Below are 24,830 nucleotides of genomic sequence, written 5' to 3'. Positions count from 1 at the left end.
CACTGCAATTTCCTGCATACCAATTTTGAAATCCTCTATCTATTTCCATGATCTCCTTGATTAGCTGCTGGTTCAGCCTCCTCGTCAAAGACTTCCATGTAGACTCTTTTATCGTTTCTTACAAGCTTCAGTATATGCTAGTTGAAGTTTCACCTGAATTCATGTTGATTTTATTTCTAACACTTCTTAATTTTCTGTTTTTCTTTAAAGGGTGTCCATATTTCCTCCTGTATCCATTCTTTGATTTTCTTTTCACCTCTGTATCCCAAACAAGCCTTGTTGTTTTCCTTGAAGGCTAAGGCAATCCATTTCCACATTGTATCTTTCCTTTCTACTGTCGCATCCTCATCAAGGTCTGGTAAGGTCTGGAATCTGTTCTTTAGCTGAATGGTGAAGTCAGGTCTCACACTGGTGTCCTTGAGATTTTCAACATTAAAACGTCTTTGTTCATGTTTTCTGGTTCCAGTGCTTTTCAGTGTGAGTTTCATCACTCCTATAACAAGGTAGTGATCACTTCCTGTATGGGCTCCTCTCTTCTTTACATCCTGCAATGATCAGCTCCACATACCATCAATCATTAAATGGTCAATATGATTCTTGTTGCTTCCATTTGGTGAGCACCATGGCAGTTTGTGGATTTCACAATGTGGAAAGTGGGTTCCTCCTATGACCAGGTCGTTTATGGCATAGAATTCCACCAGTCATGAATAACAGTTATTCATCATTCCACATTCATGTGTGCCCATGACTCTTGTGAAGTGTGAATTGTTATTTCCTACTCTGGCATTTAGATCTCCCATGATGATGATTATGTCATGGCATGGTGTTAACTCTACTTCCAATTGCAGCTGTGTGTAGAAAACATCCTTTTCTTCAATGTCACTATTGTTAGTTGGAGCATAGCACTGGATCAGAGTCATACTCACTTGCTTCCCTTTCAACCTGACCCTCGTCAGCCTACTTTTGATAGATATGATTGAGTTGTTGCCTTTAGTCTACCTGCCCCTGTACATCTGCTTTCACTGACGACCAGCATATGTACAGTTTTTGTAATGATGTATTTCTGAAGTTATTTGTGCTAGCTTGCCAGTGTTGTACCTGGTTTATATATTCCAAAAGCCAATTTTGGTCTTGGTCTTCATGGTGTCAGGGCTTCCTTCATTGTGTGAGTAGCTTCCTCTCGATTTTCACTGCTTCAGTCACGCAATTCCTGGGTAGAGTCTCATACAGGTAAAGGATTATTCACTGCTGTTTTTGTAACTTCTTTTTGACCAGTCAAGATTGTTAGGTCTGAGCTGAACTCCTGAACCTGGAGGACCAGTGGACCACTCTTAGACTGACTTCTACCCTTTGACCTGTCTAGCATGGGTGACCCTACTAAAGTCAAAGCATAAGACCCTGACACCAGCCAACATAGCTCTCTGGGTCATTGAAGTGCACAAACCTCCAAACCCTACAACAAGGTTGTGGTCCACTTGGAGGCAAGGCTGTGTGATGTCAGTGATATTGTTTAACCTGGTGATTGACTGGGTTATGAGGCAAATAAAATATGAGAAGAGAGGCATTAAGTGGACTTATCTCTACTTTAAGAGGTCCTCTACTTTAGAGGACCTTGGCTCTGTGGATGACCTCTTATTACAATCACTTTCAAATCAGCACATGCAAGAGAACACTTATTGCCTGTATATCTTTGATGGATAGGTTGGACTCAGAGTCAGCCAGAAAAGGACTGAGACTATGAGCATCAACTTAGAGTCGCTTCCTCCTGTCCATGCATATGGTGTCGGCTTACCCAGTTCCGGCATATTCACCTACCTGGACAGCATCATTTGGCAGGATGGTGGGGTCAAGGATTGCATTCAGTGCAGACACAGCAAGGCTAGAGACATCTTCGGATCGATGAGCAACATATGGGGACCAACAATGTACAGCGTCAACACCAAGATGAAGCTGTTCCAGAGCTGTGTTCTGTCCACACTCTAGTATGGGTCAGAATGCTGGTGCATGACAGAGAACTACCTTGCCAAGTTATTGTCATTCCATACCATGAGCCTCTGGAAGATCCTTCATGTTTTCTGGCCAAGAAAGATCTCCAACCATGGCCTATTTAAATGTCATCAAGAGGACATGGCCATAATCATCATGAGAAAATGTTGGAGATGAATTGGGCATGTGATGAGAAGAGAGGCCAATTCGATCATCAGCACAGCACTTCACTGGGCCCTTGAAGGGCAGAGGAAACGCAGGAGACCAAAGAGAATAAGGCATCTCACTGCAGAGGCAAAAATTACCTATACCTGAGGCACAATGGAGAAAATGGGCAAGGGCGGACACAGGTGGAGGATCTTCATTAATGCCCTAAATGCCAGTGGCATAACAGGCAGTAACTCACTATTTAGAAGACTGAGATGTATGGGATCCACAGTGAGTTGGCTGCTTGAATTTGGGAACGGTTTGCTCATAGACACAGGTTACAGGTCAGTGGAAGTTATTCTAACTGGAGGTCCGTGACTTCACTGGGATCACTGTTGTTTATGATATAATTGACTTGGATAAAAATGTGGATGGTAGGTTGGTTGGTAAGTTAGTAAGTTAGATGACACAAAGACTGATGCGTTATGGATAGTGTAGAAGACCCAGGGAAACATATTTGAGGAAATTTAAACAATACCTAATAGTCATCTTGCTGCCTTCCTTCTGGTCCTGGCTCTTTTACATCATTAGTTTGGAGCTTTGTTTGGCAAAGAAGCCACATTGCTTCTCTACTTCAACTTAAGGATAAATTTGCAGAGTCACATAAATGCCATTAAAAAATTTAAGGATCTTACTAACTTATTGCACAAGAAAATCATTCTCCACTATAATAGGTGAGAAAGGAGTGTGCAATTCAACAGCTACATTTTAGATGTCCCAATGCTGGTTTAGACCAACACTATAATATTTGCAATTACATATTATTAAAACAACAGAAAAAATGTTTGCAATGCAAGTAAAGAAAGCCAAATAGTGTGAACTTTTTAATAGAAACTTATATTCTTAATATCCTTCCATTTTGTTATGACTTCATAAATATTTATTTATGATTTTCTTTTTCAGGAGTGTATTGAGGAGGGATATCGTGCAGCATTTACATTTGCAGAAATGTTTGAAACATTTCGGTTATGCTATCAAGAAAATGAAAGTCTCGATTTGAAAGCTATCAAGGAGGAGGATCATGGTATGTTTGTCTGTGCCCTTTTTGGCTAACTCTGATATAAAACTAATTTGGTCTTTTAAATTTGAAATTGTACTGGAATGATGTGAAGCCTAGGGGCTTTCAGAGATGTTTTAATTGTACCTGCTTCTCGAAAAAAACACATAGAATTTGGGTAACTACTTGAGGAAGGATTGAGAATTTCTGTAGATTTTGCACAGGGCTGTTAAACAAACTGTCAAGTGTGTGGCTGCTTTTTTCCTTAGTATTCCTTAATCACTTGGGGGTATATTGGATAGTGAGGATGTCTATCAAAGATTGCAGTGTGATCTGGACCAGCTGGAAAAATGGGGTGAAGAATGGCAGATGAAATTTAATGCAGACAGATGTGAGATGTTATACTTTGAGAGAACAAACCAGGGTAGGACTTTCATGGTGAGCATGGTAGGAGTGTGGTAGAACAGATGGAGCTGGGAATACAGATCCATAATTACTTGAAAGTGAAATCACAGGTAGATAAGGTTTTAATGAGAGGTTTTGGTGTATTGAATTGAACTAAATTGAATTGACTTTTATTTCTTACATTCTTCACATACATACATGAGGAGTAAAAATCTTAACACTATATCTCTGAATGCGCGATGTGCAATTTATAGTAATTTGTAATAAATAGTATGTGCAACAGGACAGTCATAATTGCATAGAAATACAATTGCATCAACGTGAATTAGTCAGTCTGATGGCCTGGTGGAAGGAGCTGTCCCAGATCCTGTTGGTGCTGACTTTTATTCTGTGGTTCCATTTCCTGGATGTTGGCAGCTGGATCAGATTGCGGTTGGGGTGACTCAGGTCCCTAATGATCCTTCAGGCCCTTTTTACGCACTTGTCTCTGAACCTGTATCTGTTTGTGCTGTAGGTTTTCTATGTTTCTAAAATGTCTTGAATAGTGTGAAGTTCACATCTACAGATGCTTTGGGCCATCTACACCACTCTGCAGAGTCCTGCGATTGAGGGAAGTACAGTTCCCATACTAGGCAGTGATGCAGCCAGTCAGGATGCTCTCAGTTGTGTCCTTGTAGGATTTGGGGGCCCATGCCAAACTTCTTCAACTGCCTGAGGTGAAAGAGGCACTGTTGTGCTTTTCTCACCACACAGCCGGTATGAACAGACCACGTGAGATCCTCAGTGATGTGTATACTGAGGAACTTAAAGCTGTTCACCCTCTCAATCCCAGATCCATTGATTGGCTTTCACAAATCAAGGCATTAAGTACAGGAGTTGTGATGTTATTTTGAAATTGTTTAGTACATTGGTGAGGCCTAATTTGGAATATTGCGTGCAGTTCTGGTCACCTGCCTACAGGGAGGATATCATAGGATTGAAAGAGTGCAGAGAAAATATACAAGGATATTGCCAGCACTTGGGGATCTTAATTATAGGGAAAAGTTGAATAGGTTAGGGCTTTATTGCCTAGAGCATAGGAGAATGAGGGGAAATTTGATAGAGGTTTGCAAAATTATGAAGGGTATAAAAAGGGTAAATGCAAGCAGGTTTTTTTCACTTAAGTTGGCTGAGACTAGAACTAGAAGTCCTGGGTTAAGGGTGAAAGGTGAAGTGTTTAAGGGGAACCTGAGGGGAAACTTCTTCACTCAAAGGGTGGTGAGAGTGTGGAATGAGCTGCCAGGGAAGTAGTGGATATGTGTTTGATTTCAACCTTTAAGAGAAATTTAGATAGGTACATAGTTGTGAAGGGTATGGAAGACTATGTTTCTATGCTATCTCAATGAGTGTAGCAGACTTTGCTGAGTGTGGCACCAAGGAGTCCTTGTGAAACTAAAGTCAACGGTGATCATGTAGAAATGTTTCCACTAAATGAATTCATACATGGCTCAAAGGAAGAGAATTGTTTTGTTAAAAGTTTAAAATTAGAACTTTGTTGCAGAGGTTCCTGGACAATATACAGTAATGGGTTGATAATTGGGAGGTAACAATCACACCACTAAAATGCTTGTTTCCAACCATTTCCACCAAGAGAGTATAATCATCCTACCAGAACATTCAATTGTTTTGCCATTATTGAATGCTCCGTCATCAACATTTTGATCATGTCATAACTGGGCAATCTTTGATGATGTGATTACACCAGACAGCATGAATAGAATTGCAATTTGTTTTGGATCATACATAGATCTTCAACACTATCACTGGGTATTGTCAGGGACTGTAGCTTATGCTGTATATAATGCATTCAGCCTTTTCTTGATAGCACATAGGAAGAATTGACTTGGCTAACTACCAACTCCAGTAATTCTGGTGATCATAGGAGAAGGATGAATTGAATGATTTACTCAGTGCTACTAGCTGAAGTTGATGAAAAATATTTCAGCCTTGAAATTTTCAGTTGAATGCCAGAAGGAATATTTACGGAACCTTGCTCTTATGTTCCAAAGCCAATATATTGTTCCTTAGATGCAGTATCCTTCTGGAAAGGATCTACCCAAAGCACAATAGAAGTGTTAAGGTGTTTCTGTTTGTTTGAGTGATAAGCCCATCAGTCAATAAGCCCCAATTTTGTTCTTGTGCACGAGCCTTTAGATATTACCAGGTTTTTAAAATGTCTCCTTTTGCTTCTGGAACTTTGAATATGATCCATCCATCTTACTAAATTCAAAATGCATTGTTTCATATTCCATTATGTTGAATTTCATCAGCTTAAGTTTCTCTATTCACTTGTGCTATCTTTATACTTCTTCAACTTTCTGCTCCCATCAACACAATGAACAATTCCAGCTAATTTAGAGCCATCAGCAAACTTGGATCAATGGCCAAATATCTTTACATCCTGGTCATATGTAAGTGTAGTAAAAATTAATGGCTCCAGAAATACTAGAGTGCCAATCTTGAAATTTTCAAGCATATTCATTATCCATTGCTTTTAATTTCACAACCAATTTTCTATATAAGTCAATGGGCTCATTCTGGTTTTATCTACTTGCCTTTTTATGAAATGTTATCTTATAGAATCTTGTTGAACACCATCTAGAAATCCATATTGTACCATTTCAGATCATTGGCAAAATTGTGGCGAGTGCACATGCAACCAAACAATTGCATGGTGAATTGATTGGGCCTCCAACCTGTGGGAGGTATTCTCTTTTGGGCACTGGCTTTCACTTCTGAGTGCATATGTCTATAAGTTGCCCATTGTATGCTGTGCTAACATGACCCAGTAGAAACATTTGATTATGCTACTTCATTGTAGTTACTGTTTCATGCATACATTTCATTTTGGATCAAAACATAGGGTTCCCTCCCCCCCCTTCTGCTTTTCGCAGGGATCGCTCCCTACGCGACTCCCTTATCCACTTGTCCCCCCCATCCCTTCCCACCGATCTCCCTCCTGGCACTTATCCTTGTAAACGGAACAAGTGCTACACCTGCCCTTACACTTCCTCCCTCACCACCATTCAGGGCCCCAGACAGTCCTTCCAGGTGAGGCGACACTTCACCTGTGAGTCGGCTGGTGTGGTATACTGCATCCGGTGCTCCCAGTGTGGCCTTTTATATATTGGTGAGACCCGACGCAGACTGGGAGACCATTTCGCGGAACACCTATGCTCGGTCCACCAGAAAAAGCAGGATCTCCCAGTGGCCACACATTTTAATTCCATGTCCCATTCCCATTCTGATATGTCTATCCATGGCCTCCTCTATTGTCAAAATGAATCCAAACTCAGGCTGGAGGAATACCACCTTATATACCGGCTGGGTAGCCTCCAACCTGATGGCATGAACATTGACTTCTCTAACTTCTGTTAATGCCTCTCCTCCCCTTCTTACCCCATCCCTGACATATTTAGTTGTTTGCCTGTTCTCCATCTCCCTCTGGTGCTCCCCCCCTGCTCCTTTCTTTCTCCTGAGGCCTCCTGTCCCATGATCCTTTCCCTTCTCCAGCTCTGTATCACTTTTGCCAATCACCTTTCCAGCTCTTAGCTTCATCCCACCCCCTCTGGTCATCTCCTATCATTTCGCATTTCCCCCTCTCCCCACTACTTTCAAAACTCTTACTATCTTTCCCCTCGGTTAGTCCTGATGAAGGGTCTCGGCCCGAAACGTCGACAGCGCTTCTCCCTATAGATGCTGCCTAGCCTGTTGTATTCTACCAGCATTTTGTGTGTGCTGTTGTTGCAATAGAATAAAACCTTCCTGGAATTAATCAAATTCTATTACTTTTAGCACCAGCAGCAAAGCTGGAGGAAGCAGTAAAACTCAAGTTGCAGCACATTTGGGCAGAAGATACTCCAATGCTCTGTACACAGAATGAAACTGAACTGACAGACACATTTGAGGCTTTGGTCAATGTTTGGAGGTTTCAGGACAATATCTTTACAGCATTCTTCAGGTTCTCACAACTATGACAAAACCCTTGACAAAAACGTAGATGATTTCATCAAAAACATAGATTAACCCTAGTCTCTCCCATCAGTGCTTTTCTCCAGTGTCCGATTAGTGGAATGACATGTTGGATTGCTGGGAGTTGTACCATCAATTTGCAGGACATGTCGGTCAGGATCTTGGACTATGTTTTTTTTTTGCTTGCTATTTTGAATATGCTGTGTATGTTTTGCACCTTGACCCCAGAAGAATGCTGTTTCGTTTGGCTGTATCCATGTATGGTTGAATGATAATTAAACCTGATTTGATTTTGCTTTGTTAGCAGCACAGGAATACATGTACAAAGAAATTCCCCTGAGCAAAATAAAATTCCCCTGTGAAGAAGCACCGCTTGTCCAAGCTTTGATCTTTGGAATTCAATATTGGAAAAACCAGGAGAGCTTCCTGTCCGAAAAGTACTATTTGTCCTAGGACAAAGCATGATCCACAAATTCAGCCACTCCCATTACCACTGATTCAGACTGTACTGGTGCAAGATCCCCTTCCTGAACATCAGGATCAGAATCAGCTTTATTATCACCAGCTTAGGTCATGATATTTGCTAACTTAGTTTTGCTAACATGATATTATAGAAAAATAAATAAGTACATCAATTACAGTAAGTAGTTTTATATATATTATATAGTTACATTAAAAATAGCACAAAAGCAGAAATAATATTAAAAATATTAGGCTGTATTCGTGGGTTCAGTGTCTATTTAGAAATTGGATGGCAGAGGGGAAGAAGCTGTTCCTGAATCACTGTGTGTATGCCTTAAGGCTTCAGTACCTTTTTCCTGACGGTAACAATGAGAGTAGGGCACGTTTTGGGTGATGGGGTCCTTAATGATGGACGCTGCCTTCCTGAGGCACTGCTCCTTGAAGATGTCGTAGATGCTACAGAGTACCTGTGATGGAGTTGACTAATTTTACACCTTTCTGCAGTTTACTTTGATCATGTGCAGTAGCACCTCCCCCCACCATACCAGACAATGATGCAGCCTGTCAGAAGACTCTCCACGGTACATCTGTAGACGTTTTTGGGTGTTTTTGGTGACAAACCAAATCTCCTCAAACTTCTAATGAAATATAGTTGCCGTCTTGCCTTCTTTATCGCTGCATCAATATGTTGGGACCAGGTTATATCCTCACAGAGCTTGACACCCAGCAGCTTGAAATTACTCACTCTCTCCACTTCTGATCCCTTGATGAAGATTGGTTTGTGTTCCCTCATCTTACCCTTCCAGAAGTCCATATATCAATGTTGGACAGTGGATACTGACCCACAGCCTTCAGTCTCCACAGAGATCAATTAAGTCTCCATAATGATGCCATCGCTGTAGGGAAAGTCATGCCCAATAATCCAATTGCAAGTATTAAAAGACAGTCTAACTGTTCTGTCAGAAGTTAGGACATCCTGTGAAGGCATGCTTCACTAAGCAACACGTCGTGAGAAAATGGCAGAATTCAACCATCAACTGGCGGGAGTGAAGAAGTGGACACTATTTTCCAAATCCATAACATGGGCCAGCAAAACCCGTCTCCTTACTTGGTTACAGTTACAGTGGAGAATTTTTCCATGAGATTTGAACTAGATGTAGGGTCAGCCCTCATTTTGATAAGTGATTTATCCTTGCGCCAGATTCCAAAGTTGCAACTACAGAACTTGATGTTCCTCAGCAAAGCTGAAGATAGTGTGGATATACATGGAGTCTTGACAGCAAAATTGGCTCACCAGGGGGACCTGTTTCACTTGCCCATGCATATAGTCGGGGGAGAGCAATAACTTAACTTGCTGGGCAGAATTTGATTAAAAAGATGCCATCGGTGATGTCCTGCATAGGAAGGAACCCTGCAATGAATTCTCTATTACAAAAGCATCAACAGGTTTTCAACCAACCAAAATTTTACAACGTTTGTCCAGTACTATGTGCAGTGGGCCCAAAGGTAAAAGAAGATCTTGACTGACTACAGAGAGTAGATGTGATACAGTTGGCCATGCAGGAGCTTGCATGCCTCAGTCATCTGGAGAGCTATGCTGGCTGGGGTCAGGGCTTTATGTTTTGTCTCTTGGTCGGGTCATCCATGCCTAACAAGTCAAAGGGTATAAGTCAAACTAAGAGTGGTCCAGTAGTCCTCCAGGTCCATTTCCCCCTCTGATTTTTGAATTTTCTCCCTGTTTAAAAAATAGACCATGTCTTTACTCCTTCCACCAAATTGCGTGACCATAAACTTTCCTACATTATATTCCATCTGCCATTTCTTTGCCCATTTTTAAATGTGTCTTATCCTTTTGTAGACCCTCTGCTGCATCAACACTCCCTGTCCCTCCACCTACCTTCGTATCGTCTGCAGACTTGGCCACAAAGCCATTGATTCTGTCATCCAAATCATTGACATATAACATGATGTGGTCCTAACAACACCCCTGTGTAACATCACTAGTCAGTGGTGGACAACCAGAAAAGGCCCTCTTTAATCCATTCTGGTATCTTTGCTGTATTACCGTCTTGTTAAACAGACCCATGTGTGGCACCTTGTCAAAGGCCTTCTGAAAATTGAACATCATGTGCCTCCAAGTACACCAAAACCTCATCCTTAATAACAGACTCCAACATCTTCCCAACCACTGAAGTCAGGCAAACTGGTCTATAATTTCCTTTCTTTGCTCCCTTCCTTCTTAAGGAGTGGAGTAACATTTACAATTTTCCAGTCTTCCAGAACCATTCAAGAATTTACTGACTCTTCACTAGTGACCCACTCTTCATTTATTGACCCACAATCTCTTCAGCTATCTCTTTCAGAATCCTGGGGTGTAGTCCATCTGGTCCTGGTGACTTCAGACATTTCAGCTTCCCAAGCACCTTCTCCTTGTTGTAGGCATATATGAGGAAACTGTAGCGACCAAATTAAAATGAGTGATCACAGGGAGAACAAGCAAACTCAATACTGACAGCACTAGAAGTCTGTGAATATACTTTGCTGTAGCTATGAAGTAGCAGCTCTTCTAGTTGTGCCACTGCAGTCTTTGAAAATTACAAAGGCAGTGTTACAGATTTCAGGATCAATGGGATCTCTTCTCGGGCAGGTGGGACCTGTACAAGAGAGACGGGTTACACCTGAACTACAGGGGGACCAATATCCTTGCAGGGAGGTTTGTTAGTGCTATTGGGGGGGGGGGGGTGGGGGCGGAGGTTAAGCTAGATTTGTAGGGGGATGGGAACCAGAATGCCAGAGTAGATAGTGGAGCAGGGGTGAAAATAAATGATGTTAAAGTTTCATGCAGTCACAAATAGAAGGGTTGTGTGTGGTGATAATAATCTTCTGAGGTGTGTATATTTCAATGCGAGGAGTATTGTGGGGAAGGCTGACGAGCTGAGGGTGTGGATTGACACGTAGAATTATGACATTGTAGCCATTAGTGAAACTTGGCTACAGGATTGGCAGCTTAATGTTTCAGGGTTCTGATGTTTCAGACTTGATAGGGGCAGAGGGAGGAAGGGTGGGGGGGTGACGTTGCTTGTCAGGGAAAATGTTACTGCAGTGCTCAGGCAGGACAGATTAGAGGGCTTGTCTACTGAGGCCATATGGGTGGAGCTGAGAAACAGGAGAGGTATGAATTAATGGGGTTGTATTATAGACCACCCAATAGTCAGTGAGAATTGGAGGAGCAAATCTGCAGATGGATAGCAGATAACTGCAGGAGACAGAAAGTTGTGATAGTAGAGGATTTTAATTTTCCACGTATTGATTGGGACTCCCATACTGTTAAAGGTCTAAATGGGTTAGAGTTTGTAAAATGTGTTCAAGAAAGTGTTCTAAATCAATATATAGATGTACCAACTAGAGAGGATGCAATATTAGATCTCTTATTAGGAAATGAGTTAGGGCAGGTGACAGAAGGGTGTGCAGGGGAACACTTTGGGATTGTAATGTCATTAATTTCAACTTGATCATGGATAAAGATAGATCTGGTCCTCGGGCTGAGGTTCTAAACTGGGAAAAGGACACATTTGAAGAAATGAGAAAGGATCTAAAAAGCGTGGATTGGGACAGGTTGCTCTCTGGCAAGGATGTTGTTGGTAAGCGGGAGGCCTTTGAAGGAGAAATTTTGAGATTGCAGAGTTTCTATGTTCCTGTCAGGATTAAAGGCAAAGTGAATAAGAAAGCTTGGTTCTCTAAGGATATTGTAACTCTGATAAAGAAGAGAGAGATGTATGACATGTAAAAGAAACAGGAAGCAAATAAGGTGCTTGAGGAGTATAAAAAGAGCAAAAAAATACTTAAGAAAGAAATCAGGAGGGCTAAAAGAAGACATGAGGTAGCTTTGGCAGTCAAGGTGAAGGATAATCCAAAGAGTTTCTACAGGTATATTAAGAGCAAAAGGATAGTAAGGGATAAAATTGGTCCTTTTGAAGATCAGAGTGGTTGGCTATGTATGGAACCAAAAGAAATGGGGGAGATCTTAAATGGGTTTTTTGCATCTGTATTTACTAAGGAAACTGGCATAGAGTCAATGGAAATAAGGTAAACAAGTAGAGAGGTCATGGAACCAATACAGATTGAAGAGGAGGAGGTGCTTGCTATCTTGAGGCAAATCAGAGTAGATAAATCCCCAGGACCTGACAGGGTATTCCCTCGGACCTTGAAGGAGACTAGTGTTGAAATTGCAGGGGCCCTGGCAGATATATTTAAAATGTCGATATCTACGGGTGAGGTGCCGGAGCATTGGAAGACAGCTCATGTTGTTCCATTGTTTAAAAAAGGCTCTAAAAGTAATCTGGGAAATTATAGGCCTGTAAGTTTGACATCAGTAGTAGGTAAATTATTGGAAGGAGTACTAAGAAATAGGATCTACAAGTATTTAGATAGACAGGGACTTAATAGGGAGAGTCAACACGGCTTTGTGTATGGTAGGTTATGTTTAACAAATCTGTTAGTTTTTCAAGGAGGTTACAAGGAAAGTGGATGAAGGGAAGGCAGTGGATGTTGTCTACATGGATTTCAGTAAGGCCTTTGACAAGGTCCTGCATGGGAGGTTAGCTAGGAAGATTCAGACGCATGGTGAGGTAGTAAATTGGATTAGACATTGGCTCAATGGAAGAAGTCAAAGAGTGGTTGTAGCGGATTGCTTCTCTGAGTGGAGGCCTGTGACTAATGGTATGCCACAGGGATCAGTGTTATTTGTCCATTGTTATTTGTCATCTATATCAATGATCTGGATGGTAATGTGGTAAATAGGATCAGCAAATTTGTTGATGATACAAAGATTGGAGGTGTAGTGGACAGTGAGGAAGGTTTTCAAAGATTGCAGAGGGATCTGGACCAGTTGGAAAAATGGGCTGAAAAATGGCAGATAGAGTTTAATACAGATGTGTGAGGTATTGCATTTTGGAAGGAAAAACCAAGGTAGAACACTTGGTAGGACACTGAGGAGTGCAGTAGAACAGAGGGATCTAGGAATACAGATACAAAATTTCCTAAAGGTGGCATCACAGGTAGATAAGGTCGTAAAGAGAGCTTTTGGTACATTGGCCTTTATAAATCAAAGTATTGAGTATAAGAGGTGGAATGTAATGGTGAGGTTGTTTAAGGCATTGGTGAGGCCGAATTTGGAGTATTGGAGGCTGGGTAGTCTCCAACCTAATGGCATGAACATTGACTTCTCTAACTTCCGTTAATGCCTCTCCTTCCCTTCTTACCCCATCTCTGACTTACTTAGTTTTTTTCTCTTTCTCTGCCCATCACTCTGCCTGTTCTCCATCTCCCTCTGGTGCTCCCCTCCCCCTTTCTTTCTGCCTAGGCCTCCCGTCCCATGATCCTTTCCCTTCTCCAGCTCTGTATCACTTTTGCCAATCACCTTTCCAGCTCTTAGCTTCATCCCAATCCCACCACCTTTGGTCTTCTCCTATCATTTCGCACTTCCCCCTTCCCCTCCTACTTTCAAATCTCTTAGTATCTTTCCTTTCAGTTAGTCCTGATGAAGGGTTTCGGCCCGAAACGTCGACAGCACTTCTCCCTATAGATGCTGCCTGGTCTGTTGTGTTGCACGAGCATTTTGTGTGTGTTGTTCGAATTTCCAGAATCTGCAGATTTCCTCGTGTTTGGAGTATTGTGTGCAGTTTTGGTCACCGAATTACAGGAAGCATATTAATAAGGTTGAAAGAGTGCAGAGAAGGTTTACAAGGATGTTGCCAGGACTTGAGAAACTGAGTTACAGAGAAAGGTTGAATCGGTTAGGTCTTTATTCCTTGGAGCGTAGAAGAATGAGGGGAGACTTGATAGAGTTATATAAAATTATGATGGGTATAGATAGAGTGAGTGAATGCAAGCAGGCTTTTTCCACTGAGGCTGGAGGAGAAGAAAACCAGAGGACATGGGTTAAGGGTGAAGGGGGAAAAGTTTAAAGGGAACATTAGGGGGTGCTTCTTCGCACATAGAGTGGTGGGAGTGTGGAATAAGATGCCAGATGAAGTTTTAAATGTGGGCTCACTTTTAAAATTTAAGAAACTTGGACAGGTACATGGATGAGAGGTGTATGGAGGGATATGGGCCAGGTGCAGGTCAGTGGGACTAGGCCAGGGGTCAGCATCTTTACCACTGAAAGAGCCACTTGGACCCGTTTCCCACAGAAAAGAAAACACTGGGAGCCACAAAACCCATTTGACATTTAAAATGAAATAACACTGCATACAATGTTTTGTTTTGCCTTTATGCTATGTATAAACAAACTATAATGTGTTGCATTTATGAAATTGATGAACTCCTGCAGAGAAAACGAAATTACATTTCTGCATGCAACAAAAACATTTTGAACTCTGAAAAAAAGACGTTGGGTTGAAGGTTACTTTTAAGTAAAATACTCAACGTCTATTTGAGTCCTTCTTGTATTTATGAAAAACGCCAAACTTAAATTTGCCACCAGCAGCAAACCAAAAATGACGTCAGCCAGCTGTCAACCTGAAAAATAAAAGGACTATTTCACTGAACAATGAAAACATATGAATATATGTAAAATAATAGGCAATTAAAATATTTATCATACTTGGTCAGGTTGACTCACACCTGACAATGCAGTCGTATTCAGTAGGGATGGATCGATGCTTAGGGGAGTGACCGGGAAGGATAATGTGTTTTTTTTCCTCTCTGAACTCACAGAAGCGTTTCCCAAACGATGTTTGCATTGCGATGATTGCAGAATGTAAATACTCCGAATTTATCATGTCGTGACCTTGTTTGAACTCTCTCAAATTGGGGAAGTGAGACAATGTGCCTTTCTGTAAATCTCTGGCAAGCACTGTCAACTTGCGCTCGAATGCCAAAACATCCTCCAACATGTGCAGGGCTGTACGTCCTTACCCCTGAAGAGCTGTGTTCAGCGTGTTCAGGTGTGCTGTCATGTCTACCATGAAGTGTAGCTTTTCCAGCCACTCTGGCTGTTCCAGCTCAGGAAAGGTGAGCCCTTTGCTGCCCAGGAAAGTTTTCACTTCTTCCAGACATGCGACAAAGCGTTTCAGCACCTTCCCTCTGGACAGCCAGCGATAAAAACACGTTGTAGCGGTGTGCTACATGCAGTCAGTAAACTGCAGTCAAAGATAGCTTTGAACTAAACAGCCTTGCTTTTAAGCCTCCCTCAACCCGCCCCCCATGGGCGCGGATGCTGCAAAAGACACGTACTCACAAACCCCCGTAGGCTATCTCCCTTAGCCTGAACGCTGGCTAATTGTGAGCCGGTTCGGATGTGTCAGGAAATGGGTCGCCACAACATCTTAATTAGATTGTACAAGATCACCATAATCTTCAAATTTAGAATTACATTTCAAAAACTAACAAACTAACATAAAATACATTTTAATTAAATACTGACCAATTATTTCCCAAAGCAACAGGGAGCCGCAGCACAGACGTAAAAGAGCCACATGTGGCTCCGGAGCCGCGGGTTGCCGACCCCCGGACTAGGCAGAAAAATGGTTTGGCACAGCCAAGAAGGGCTAAAAGGCCTGTTTCTGTGCTGTAATATTCTATGGTTCAAGGGTGATTTTTCTAAATTTTTACTTATATTTCACCATGCCTGCTTTTACCTTTATATTTTCTGTAAATTAATCATTTATGAGTTTAAAAAAAATTCTTCATAAGTTTTGATGTTATCCAGGTGTATGCTGTTCTCTCTCTCTCTCTCTCTGTAAGATAATGCAAAAACATAAGAAATAGAAGCAGGATAGTCATTTGGTTCCTTGTGACTACTCCATTTTAAAATTAGATCATGGCTGAGTTTTAGTTTGATGCCACTTTTCCTTAATTTCATTAAAATCCAAGAATGTTTCGACTTCTGTCTTGAAAATGCTTGGTAACTGAATTTCCATGACCCTCTAGTGTAGAGAATTCCAAAGGTTCATTATCCTAAGTTTTAGAAGTTTCATCTCACCTTGGTCCCAGATAGCTGACTTCTTTCACTTGAAATAGTTCAAGACATCCCAGTCAAGGGAAACATCAACCTTGTCTGGCTCTATTAGCATTTTATATGATTCAATAAGATGGTTTCTCGTTCTTCTAAACTGTTGAACTGTGGATAGGGTCTGTTTAGTCTCCTCATTGAACAATCCCCTTATATCAGGATTCAGTCTGGCAAACTTCTATTTCAGTTCTGCTCCTTCAGATATAACCTTCTTTGCAGTGGAAGAAAAGATCAAATAAGACCTATGCACATTTTCCAGGTACATTCTCACCAATACAATTAGACCTAACTATTATGCAATTGCTTGCTATACTGGATATAAACTTTAAGTGAGTTGTGTATGGGTTCCTAATCAGTGCCTCAAAAATTCCTCAAATCCCCTACGTTTTAAAATCCTCAACAATTTTGAAGTAGTTCTTTCCTATAGACTGATATCTTTTCTCCTTCACATGTTTATCCAATTCCTTTTCTAAAGTCACATTTAATTTGCCTGTTGCATTCTTGTAGGGTGTGTATTTAAGATCTTAGCAACGTTTGTTATGCCAAATACAATACATATGAATTCTGGCAGAGGAAACAGTTTCTCCCATGTGCTTTATCAAAACCAGTAAATATTAACTTCCTCTTTAAATCTATTCTGTAGTGAAGACAAGAATACCAAACTAATCTAACTTCTGCACATTATGTGATTTTTCCTATCTGAATTTGAATCAGCAGATTGGTAACATGGATACAAGTGTTTAATGTTAAAATTTTCCTTAATTAAAATCTTATTTGTGTTATTTGTTAATGTTGGAACATAAAGTATGGTGTTTACCTTTCATTCAGATATCTATTTCTTTGTGAGTTGGCTGGAGAAATACCACAAACAACATGAGGATGCTGTCAGCATTAAGCAGAATAAAAAATTAGGATTGTTGCTAATTAACAGCACCTCTCTGAAGGAGACACTAATTCCTTCACCTCTGCGATGTCTGGAGGTAAACATTGGTCTTTGTCATCATTTATTTAATGTTTCTTAATGATATGCATTTGATGAGTCATGCAGATTTAGGTTTTCTGCTGCAGCATTTGAGTAAAAGTGAATCAAAGTGATTAGTAGGTAATATGAACAAATGTCCTTTCACCAAAATGTAGGACGATTAGATCCTTCCTTCCTTTCAATCAGCTTCCAACATTTTTATTTTGTGTGTTTTGCACCTGGCATCCCTTGGTGGTTTTGTGGATGATGTAACAGAGGTTTGGTGCTGACCAGAAAGGGAAATAAGGTAGCACTTTTGGTGTTCCATATTCATTGTGATTTGCCTATTTTCTCATTTCACTCAATGCTGTGATTCAATTTTATAACATGCCCATTTTATAATATTTCAGTCTAAAATAGCATTTGTTCATGATATGATGGATCGGCTTCGCTCAGTACAGTATGAGAGAGAGAGAGAGAGAGAGAGAGAGAGAATGAATGAGGATGATTCTATGGAAAAAAGTATATTCAACTTTTCAGGCCTGCAGCAACCTTTCGGCAGGACTGGAGAAAAATAGCTGAGGAGTAAATTTGAAAGGTGGGGGGGAGAGAAACACCAGGTGATAGGTGGAACTTGGTGGGGGAGGGCTGAAGTAAAGAGCTGATTGGTGAAAGAGGCAGAGGCCATGGAAAAAAAAGAAAAATAGGGGGAAGAGCTCCAGAGGGAGGCACTGGGAGGGCAAAAAGATATCGTGAGGGGATGGTAAGGGAGATGGGAAATGGTGAGGGAGTGGAGGATGGAAGGCGATACTGGAAGTATGAGAAATTGATGTTCATGCCATCAGGTTGGAGGCTACCCAAACAGAATATAAAGTGTTGTTTCTCCAACCTAAGTGTGACCCCATCACGACATTGGAGAGGCCAGGGATGCACATTTCGGAATGGGAAGTGGAATTAAAATGGATGGCCACTGGGAGATCCCGCTCTTTCTACCAGACAGAGTGTAGATGCTCGGCAAAGTGGTTTCCCAATGTATGATGGGTCTCACCGATATACAGGAGGCCACACCAGGAGCACCAAATACAGTATATAACCCCAACAGACTCACAGGTGAAGTGTTGCCTCATCTGGACGGACTGTTTAGGGTCCTGAATGGTAGTGAGGGAGGAGATGTAGCACTTGCTCTGCACTTATTCCATGGACTGTCACAACTGCCTGGACAAAACCTCATCCCACCCTGCTACTTATAAAAATGCGATTCCCTTCTCTCAATTCCTCCATCTCCCCCGCATCTAGGATCTCTTGGAATGAGGCTTTTCACTCTGGAACAAAGGAGGTCTCCTTTTTCAAAGAAAGGAGCTTCCCTTCCTCCACCATCAACGCTGACCTCAACTTCATCTCTTCCATTTCACGCACATCTGCTCTTGTCCCATCCTCCTGCCACCCTACCAGGGATAGGGTTCCTCTTGTTCTCACCGATCACCCCAACACCCTCCAAGTCCAACACATAATTTTCCAAAACTTCTGCCACCTCCAATGGGATCCCACCACCAAACATGTCTTTCCCTCCCCCCTCACTCTTTGCTTTCCGCAGGGATTGCTCCCTACGTGACTCCCTTGTCTATTCATCCCTCCCCACTGATCTCCCTCCTGCCACTTATCCTTGAAAATGGAACAAGTGCTACACCTGCCCCTATACCTCCTACCTCACTACCATTCAGGGCCCTAAATAGTCCTTCCAGGTGAGGCGACACTTCACCTCTGAGTCTGTTGAGGTCATATACTGTGTTCCGTGCTCCCGGTATGCCCTCTTGTATATAGATACGACCCACTTTAGATTGGGTGACTACTTTACTGAGCATCTACTCTTGTCCGCCAGAAAAAGCAGGATCACCCATTTTAATACCACTTCCCTTTCCCATTCTATGTCAATCCATGGCCTCCTCCACTGTTATGATGAGTCCACACTTAGGTTGGAGAAGCAACACCTTATATTCCACTTGGGTAGCCTCCAACCTGATGTCATGAACATCAATTTCTCAAACTTTCAGTAAAGCCTCCCACGCCCACCCTCTTCACCATTTCCATCCTCTTTACTCTCCCTCACCTTGTCTGTCCATTGCCTCCCTCTGATGCTCCTCCCCCCTTTTCTTTCTTCCATGGCCTTCTGTCTCTTTCACCAATCAACTTCCCAGCTCTTTACTTCATCCCTCCCCCTCCAGGTTTCACTTCTCACCTGGTGTTTCTCTCTCCCCTCCCCCCATCTTTAAAATCTACTCCTCAGCTTTTTTTTCTCCAGTCTCGACAAAATGTTTCGACCCGAAACGTTGACTGTACATTTTTCCATCAATGCTGCCTTGCCGGCTGAGTTCCTCCAGCATTTTGTGTGTGTTGTAAGGCTGGGGTCATTTCTGTGCCAGGAATTATATATGTAGAGTTTTTAATTTTTTTGAGTAATCTCTCAAATAATACTTCCAATGAACAAAGCTAAGATGTGAAGTGAGAAGGAAATCTCACACTTGAACTGCTGACTTTAAGTTTTTATTGTGATGTTCCTCAGTGAGCTTTAATCTTTGTTCACTTTAATTTAATATCCCAGATTCTTCTCAATATTTTGTACTAATTAATCTCATGTTATTATAAGCAAAATAGACTTATTGACAATAGCTAATACCACACAAAGAATAGTCTAGTTCTCTTGTTTATATCAGTCACATGGAGTCCTTGAGGGTTGCAGTTGATCTTATATGTTCCAGATAGTACCTACGTCAATGTTACCTTCAGCAAATAATTTATTTATAAAATGTTTATATAAAGTTTAACATTAACACAAGGTCACTTAGTATAATATATTTAATTGGAATATACATTTGTAAAGTGAACATTAAAACAATCTTAATTCTCCTGTGATTAAGTAATTATGTAGGTCTTCGGTTAAGGAAAGATTATTGCACATGGTATATCTATACAGTATATGATTCTGTTTCCATTGTAAGAGCTTTCCTTTTTATATTGCCAAATTTGTATATCTACCTTTATAATGGAAACTATCAATGTAAACGTCCATCACATCAGTTACATAGTCTTGTCAATTGTAGCAATGTTGCAACTATATTGATATATGTATTTAAAGAATAGCAACTTTACAGTGCTTTTCTATTAGGCAGTGATCATAAAACTTTTGAAAAGAATGGCAGGAAATGTATAATAATTACAATGATTAATAACATTTATATTAGTATAATTTACATTCTTTTCTTTGGTACAATCCTATGCCATTTTAAGTTAGTACACATTGAAAAAAATCAGTAATTTGTAAATTTTTAAAATTATATTATATATTATGCGGTCCTTATGCTTCTTTGTAACTTTTAAAATTCTCAAACAATTGGAATGTTTTTATTGTGTACTAGTTTAGATCTGGTACTGGAATAAGAGATAGATACAATGCTATTTCTGAACAAAATTAACTTGGTTAACATTTAACTGGAAAGTTTAATACTTATTGTGAAGCTTCATAAGTAATCATGTGATTACTTGTAATCGGCAAACAGCACTAAACTTAAAACAAAGTCAAGAGGAATTGTAATACACTTGCTAATATTATTATTTGATCTTTTTCTGGTTAGGCTATTAATAATATACTTCCAGTTATTGCCAAGCAGAAAACAGATGCTATTATTCGTGAGCTGCAAGATGCTGAATTTAAACTTGAAATAGTTCCAACTGCTACTATGGAATATGTTAACAGTCTGCTATTCCTTGATGAGATGCAAGAAAGGGTATGTGGAAATATATTCATAATAAATATTTTAAAATAACTGCCATAGTTATTTAACTGTCATAACTGTCATAAAATAACTATGAAAAGGAAGGTTTTAGTTTACTGTTCTTTACAACAACAATATGAAGTAGGGCTTAGGATTTTACCATTGCCAATTTGTTAGCATGACTAAAAAGGTGTATTCTGCATAAATTAAAGATAGTGGGTATGATTCACTTTGTACGTCAATATTAATTTTCCTATTTAGTGCAATTTGTGGAGGAAGAAAATGATCACCCACCTGATGTGGAAAGAGTGCCTTTTGAACTTGCTTCTTTAAATGAACTATTGTGCAAAATATGCATATGTAATTTTATAGTAGTGGTAGGATTTCTGATTCATTTTCAGTTTTGTGATTTTGCAAATATATGCATTTGTGAATACTGTATAATTTCAACTTGTTTTCACCATGACAGTTTAAATCATTGTTTGGAAAGGCACACATTATTTAAAGCAGTTAGAAAGGATTATTTAATTAATTGACAATTTTGGACTGATACAAGTGCCAATTTGAGATGACAAACAGGTAAGGAAGTACACAAGAAAAGTTTGAACCTAAGAAGATATTGATAGGCTATCCCTAAAGATTAGATCACTTGACACCCAGAGTGTGCTGACCAACTGGATACAAATATGCCTTGGTAGAAGGTGATAATGGATATTTTATTTCATATTGGATGCCTGTGATCAGTGGTGTGTTGAAGGGATCAGTGCTGGGTCTATTATTGCTTGTCACCTGCATTAAGAATTTGCACAAGTATATAGTTGCTATAGTGAGTAAATTTGTAGGTGACTCCAAAATTGATGATGTAGTGGACTGTGAAGAGGATTATCAAACACTACAACAGGATCTAGATCAGCTAGGGAAGTGGGCCAAAGATCAGCAGTCTAATTTAACTTGGAAAAGTGCGAATTGTTGACTTTGGTAAGTTAAACCATGACAAGACTTAGAGTGTAAATAATAAGTCCCTGGTGAGTATTGCAGGACAGAAAGATCTAGAGGTACAGGTACATTTTTCCTGAAAGTGGAGACACAGGTAGATAGGTTTGTGAAGAAGGCCTTCATCCATTAGAGTACCAAGTACAGGTGTTAAGGTATCGCATTTCAACTGTATAAGTTGTTTGTGCGACCTAATGGAATATCATGTAGGAAGGATATTGTCAAGTTGGAAAAGGGGCAGACTCACAAGGATTTTAACAGGACTGAATGGTTGGCTTGTGGTGCAGTGACACCAGCGCCAGACTCCAGAACGGAGGTTCCCAGGTTCAAATCCAGTTGGGCCCGAGTATGCTTTCCATCCGTGTTGCTTTGAGTGTTCAGCTCGCAACTCAACCTCGTAAAATAAAGAAAAAATACTGTGAAATGTCTGTGTGAGGAGTGGCGCACCACACAGTCTTTAGTTCCGTGCCTTGTAAGGTATGAAAATGCCCGACGCCAGCCTCTCAGGGCTGAGTCGAAGTTCCTTCCCGCGAAGAGCTTAAGCTATGAGGATAAATTGAATAGGCTGGGACATTTCTTTCCCTGGAGCCAAAGAAGCAGAGGGGTGACTATATTGAGGTATATAAAATCATGAGGAGTATAGATAAGGTGAATGGTCAAAATTTTTTCCCTCAGCATAAAGGAATGTAAAACTAGAGGCTAGAGGTTTAAGGTGAAAGGAGAAACATTTGCCAGCATGGAGTCATTGGGATGCAGGACTATATCTGTGCTGTGTAGCTATGACTCCATAAAAATGGATCAGTGGTGATGCCCACTGACTTCTGAAAACAGCAATCAAACATGCAAGGCAATAAAAATCATATAGCAACTTTCCTTTGTTGAATGAATTGTAGACAATAAATGTAGAGTTGTCATGTTTTAAAACAGTACACAAAGTGATGTAAGAGCATTGAAAAAGACTCATAAGGCCTAGTTAATTTAGCTGTGCGAGATGAATAATAAGATTGTAACCATTTCTTTTAGAGCAAGAAAAGCTGAGATATGAATTTGTATAAAAGTTTATGCTAAGCAGACTGGGTCTTTCTTGCCTTAAGAAAGCTGAGATTTAACCTCAAAGAGGACTTTAAAATGGTGAAAGTTTCTGTTAGAATAGATGCAGAGAAAATGTTTCCACTTGTACGGAAGAACTTATCTAGAGGCAATCAGCATAGGTTAACCAACAAGAAGCACAATGGGAACTCAGATGAAGTGTCTTTACCAAAGAGTAAAGAACAGTGAGACTGTGAAACTTGCTCCATAGTGTAGATACATTTAAGAGCGGTCTGGATAAGTATGTGAGGGAGAAGAGAACAGAGTGTGATACTGATGAACACAGATGCTGAGACACAAGAGGATGCTTGAGAGAGCATAAACACTAGTGTGGACTAGTTGGCTAAACAGCATCTTTCTGTGCTCTGTATCTCATCTCATCCTATGTATGCAAAGGATAGAAACAGTATTTCCTTTAGCAGATGGGTCAGTTATCAGTATAGAAATATAGCTTTAGGTATAAGAATAGATATAATTGATTAAAAAAAAGTCTTTACCCAAAGGAGATGGTTATCTAGAACTGGCTACCTGATTGGATGGTGGAAGCAAACAAGTATAACAAGATTTTGTCAAAACCTTCTTAGACTTAGGAATTACCTAGATGGTCACTTATACCAACGGAGATACCTGAACCTAGATAACCTTCTGAAATGACTTATTGAGAACTAGAAGAGGGATATGCTTAAATATCTCTCCTTTGTTTGGCATGGATAAGACGTATCAAATTGCTACTTTCTATGCCTTACCCCACAATCAAACGTGACCATCATACACTCAGTTCATTAATTAGAGCTGGTCTAAAAAACTTAGTTTACTTTTCATCTTATCCATGGTATCTGAATTCAAAAGTCAGTATTAGTTCCTGTCTTTTTTTGATATATATGCATTAAAAATCTAATTAAAGATTTTGCATGGAATCCAGGTAGAGCTGTCTAACTGTATGCATATTGGGCTTGATGGGAAAATGCAGAGGGTGATGAGGAAGGTTATTTATTGGACTGGAGGCCCATGCTGCTGGTGTGCCTTAGACTTCCACCCCGGGCTCATTGTTGTTTGTCTTCTAACAGAATGTCAAATATTTGGGTGTGAATGCACAAGACATGGTTAGTTACTTTGCAGAGGATACTTAATTAAGTGATTTTGTGGATAATGAAGAAGATTATAAAAAATTCAGAGGATTCTGATCAGCCGAGTAAATAGACAGAAAGAATCTCAAATAGAGTTAAAACAACACACACAAAATGCTGGTGGAACACAGCAGGCCAGGCTATAGGGAGAAGTACTGTCGACGTTTTGGGCGGATAATTTAATTCGTGAAGATAAAGTTAATTTGGAAATTATGAAATTATTTCATTTTGGAAAGTCAAATCCAGTTCGGTCTGTCACAGTGAATGGCAGGGGCCTTGTGATTGTGTAGAACAGAAGACCTTGGAGTACAAGTTCATGGTTCACTTAATGTGGAATCACTTATGAACTGACCTTCATAAGACAGGGTATGAGGATATGGCACTGTTGTGCAGGTCACTGGTGAGGCCACACATGGAGCAATTTTGGTTGTTCTGCTATAGGAAAGATGGTATTAAGCTGGAAAGAGTGCAGAATAGATTTATAAATATGTTGTCAGGACTTAGGGCACTATGAATTACAGAGAGAGGTTGACAGTTTATTGACAGTCTAGGATTTTATTCCTAGAGGCATAGACTAAGAAGTGATCCTATAGGGGTGTATAAAATCATTTAGATATAATGGATTACACTTTTTCTCAGGGTTGGAGAATCATGAACTAAAGGGCATAGGTTCAATGTGGGACGGGGGGGGGGGAAGATTTAATATGAACTTGTGGAGTAACTTCCTTACACAAAGTGGAATGAGCTTCAAAGAAAGTGTCTGAGGCAGGTCATCATTCATAGCTTGTCACACCAGACAGTCAGCCAT

At 40.4% G+C, this 24,830-nt stretch overlaps 1 protein-coding gene across 1 annotated transcript in view; it reads left to right on the top strand.

Moving 5' to 3' along the window:
- dnah6 (dynein, axonemal, heavy chain 6) overlaps positions 1-24,830 on the top strand; it is a 351,317-nt gene that overhangs the window by 56,362 nt on the left and 270,125 nt on the right. The window contains exons 12-14 of the mRNA XM_059974878.1: positions 3,097-3,217; positions 16,911-17,062; positions 20,673-20,825. Coding sequence (XP_059830861.1) covers positions 3,097-3,217; positions 16,911-17,062; positions 20,673-20,825 — 426 coding nt within the window. The remainder of the gene's footprint in view (positions 1-3,096; positions 3,218-16,910; positions 17,063-20,672; positions 20,826-24,830) is intronic.

Source organism: Hypanus sabinus, chromosome 7 (genome assembly GCF_030144855.1).
Source record: "Hypanus sabinus isolate sHypSab1 chromosome 7, sHypSab1.hap1, whole genome shotgun sequence".
NCBI classification, from domain to species: domain Eukaryota; kingdom Metazoa; phylum Chordata; class Chondrichthyes; order Myliobatiformes; family Dasyatidae; genus Hypanus; species Hypanus sabinus.
This window is presented reverse-complemented; position numbering and strand designations above follow the sequence as displayed.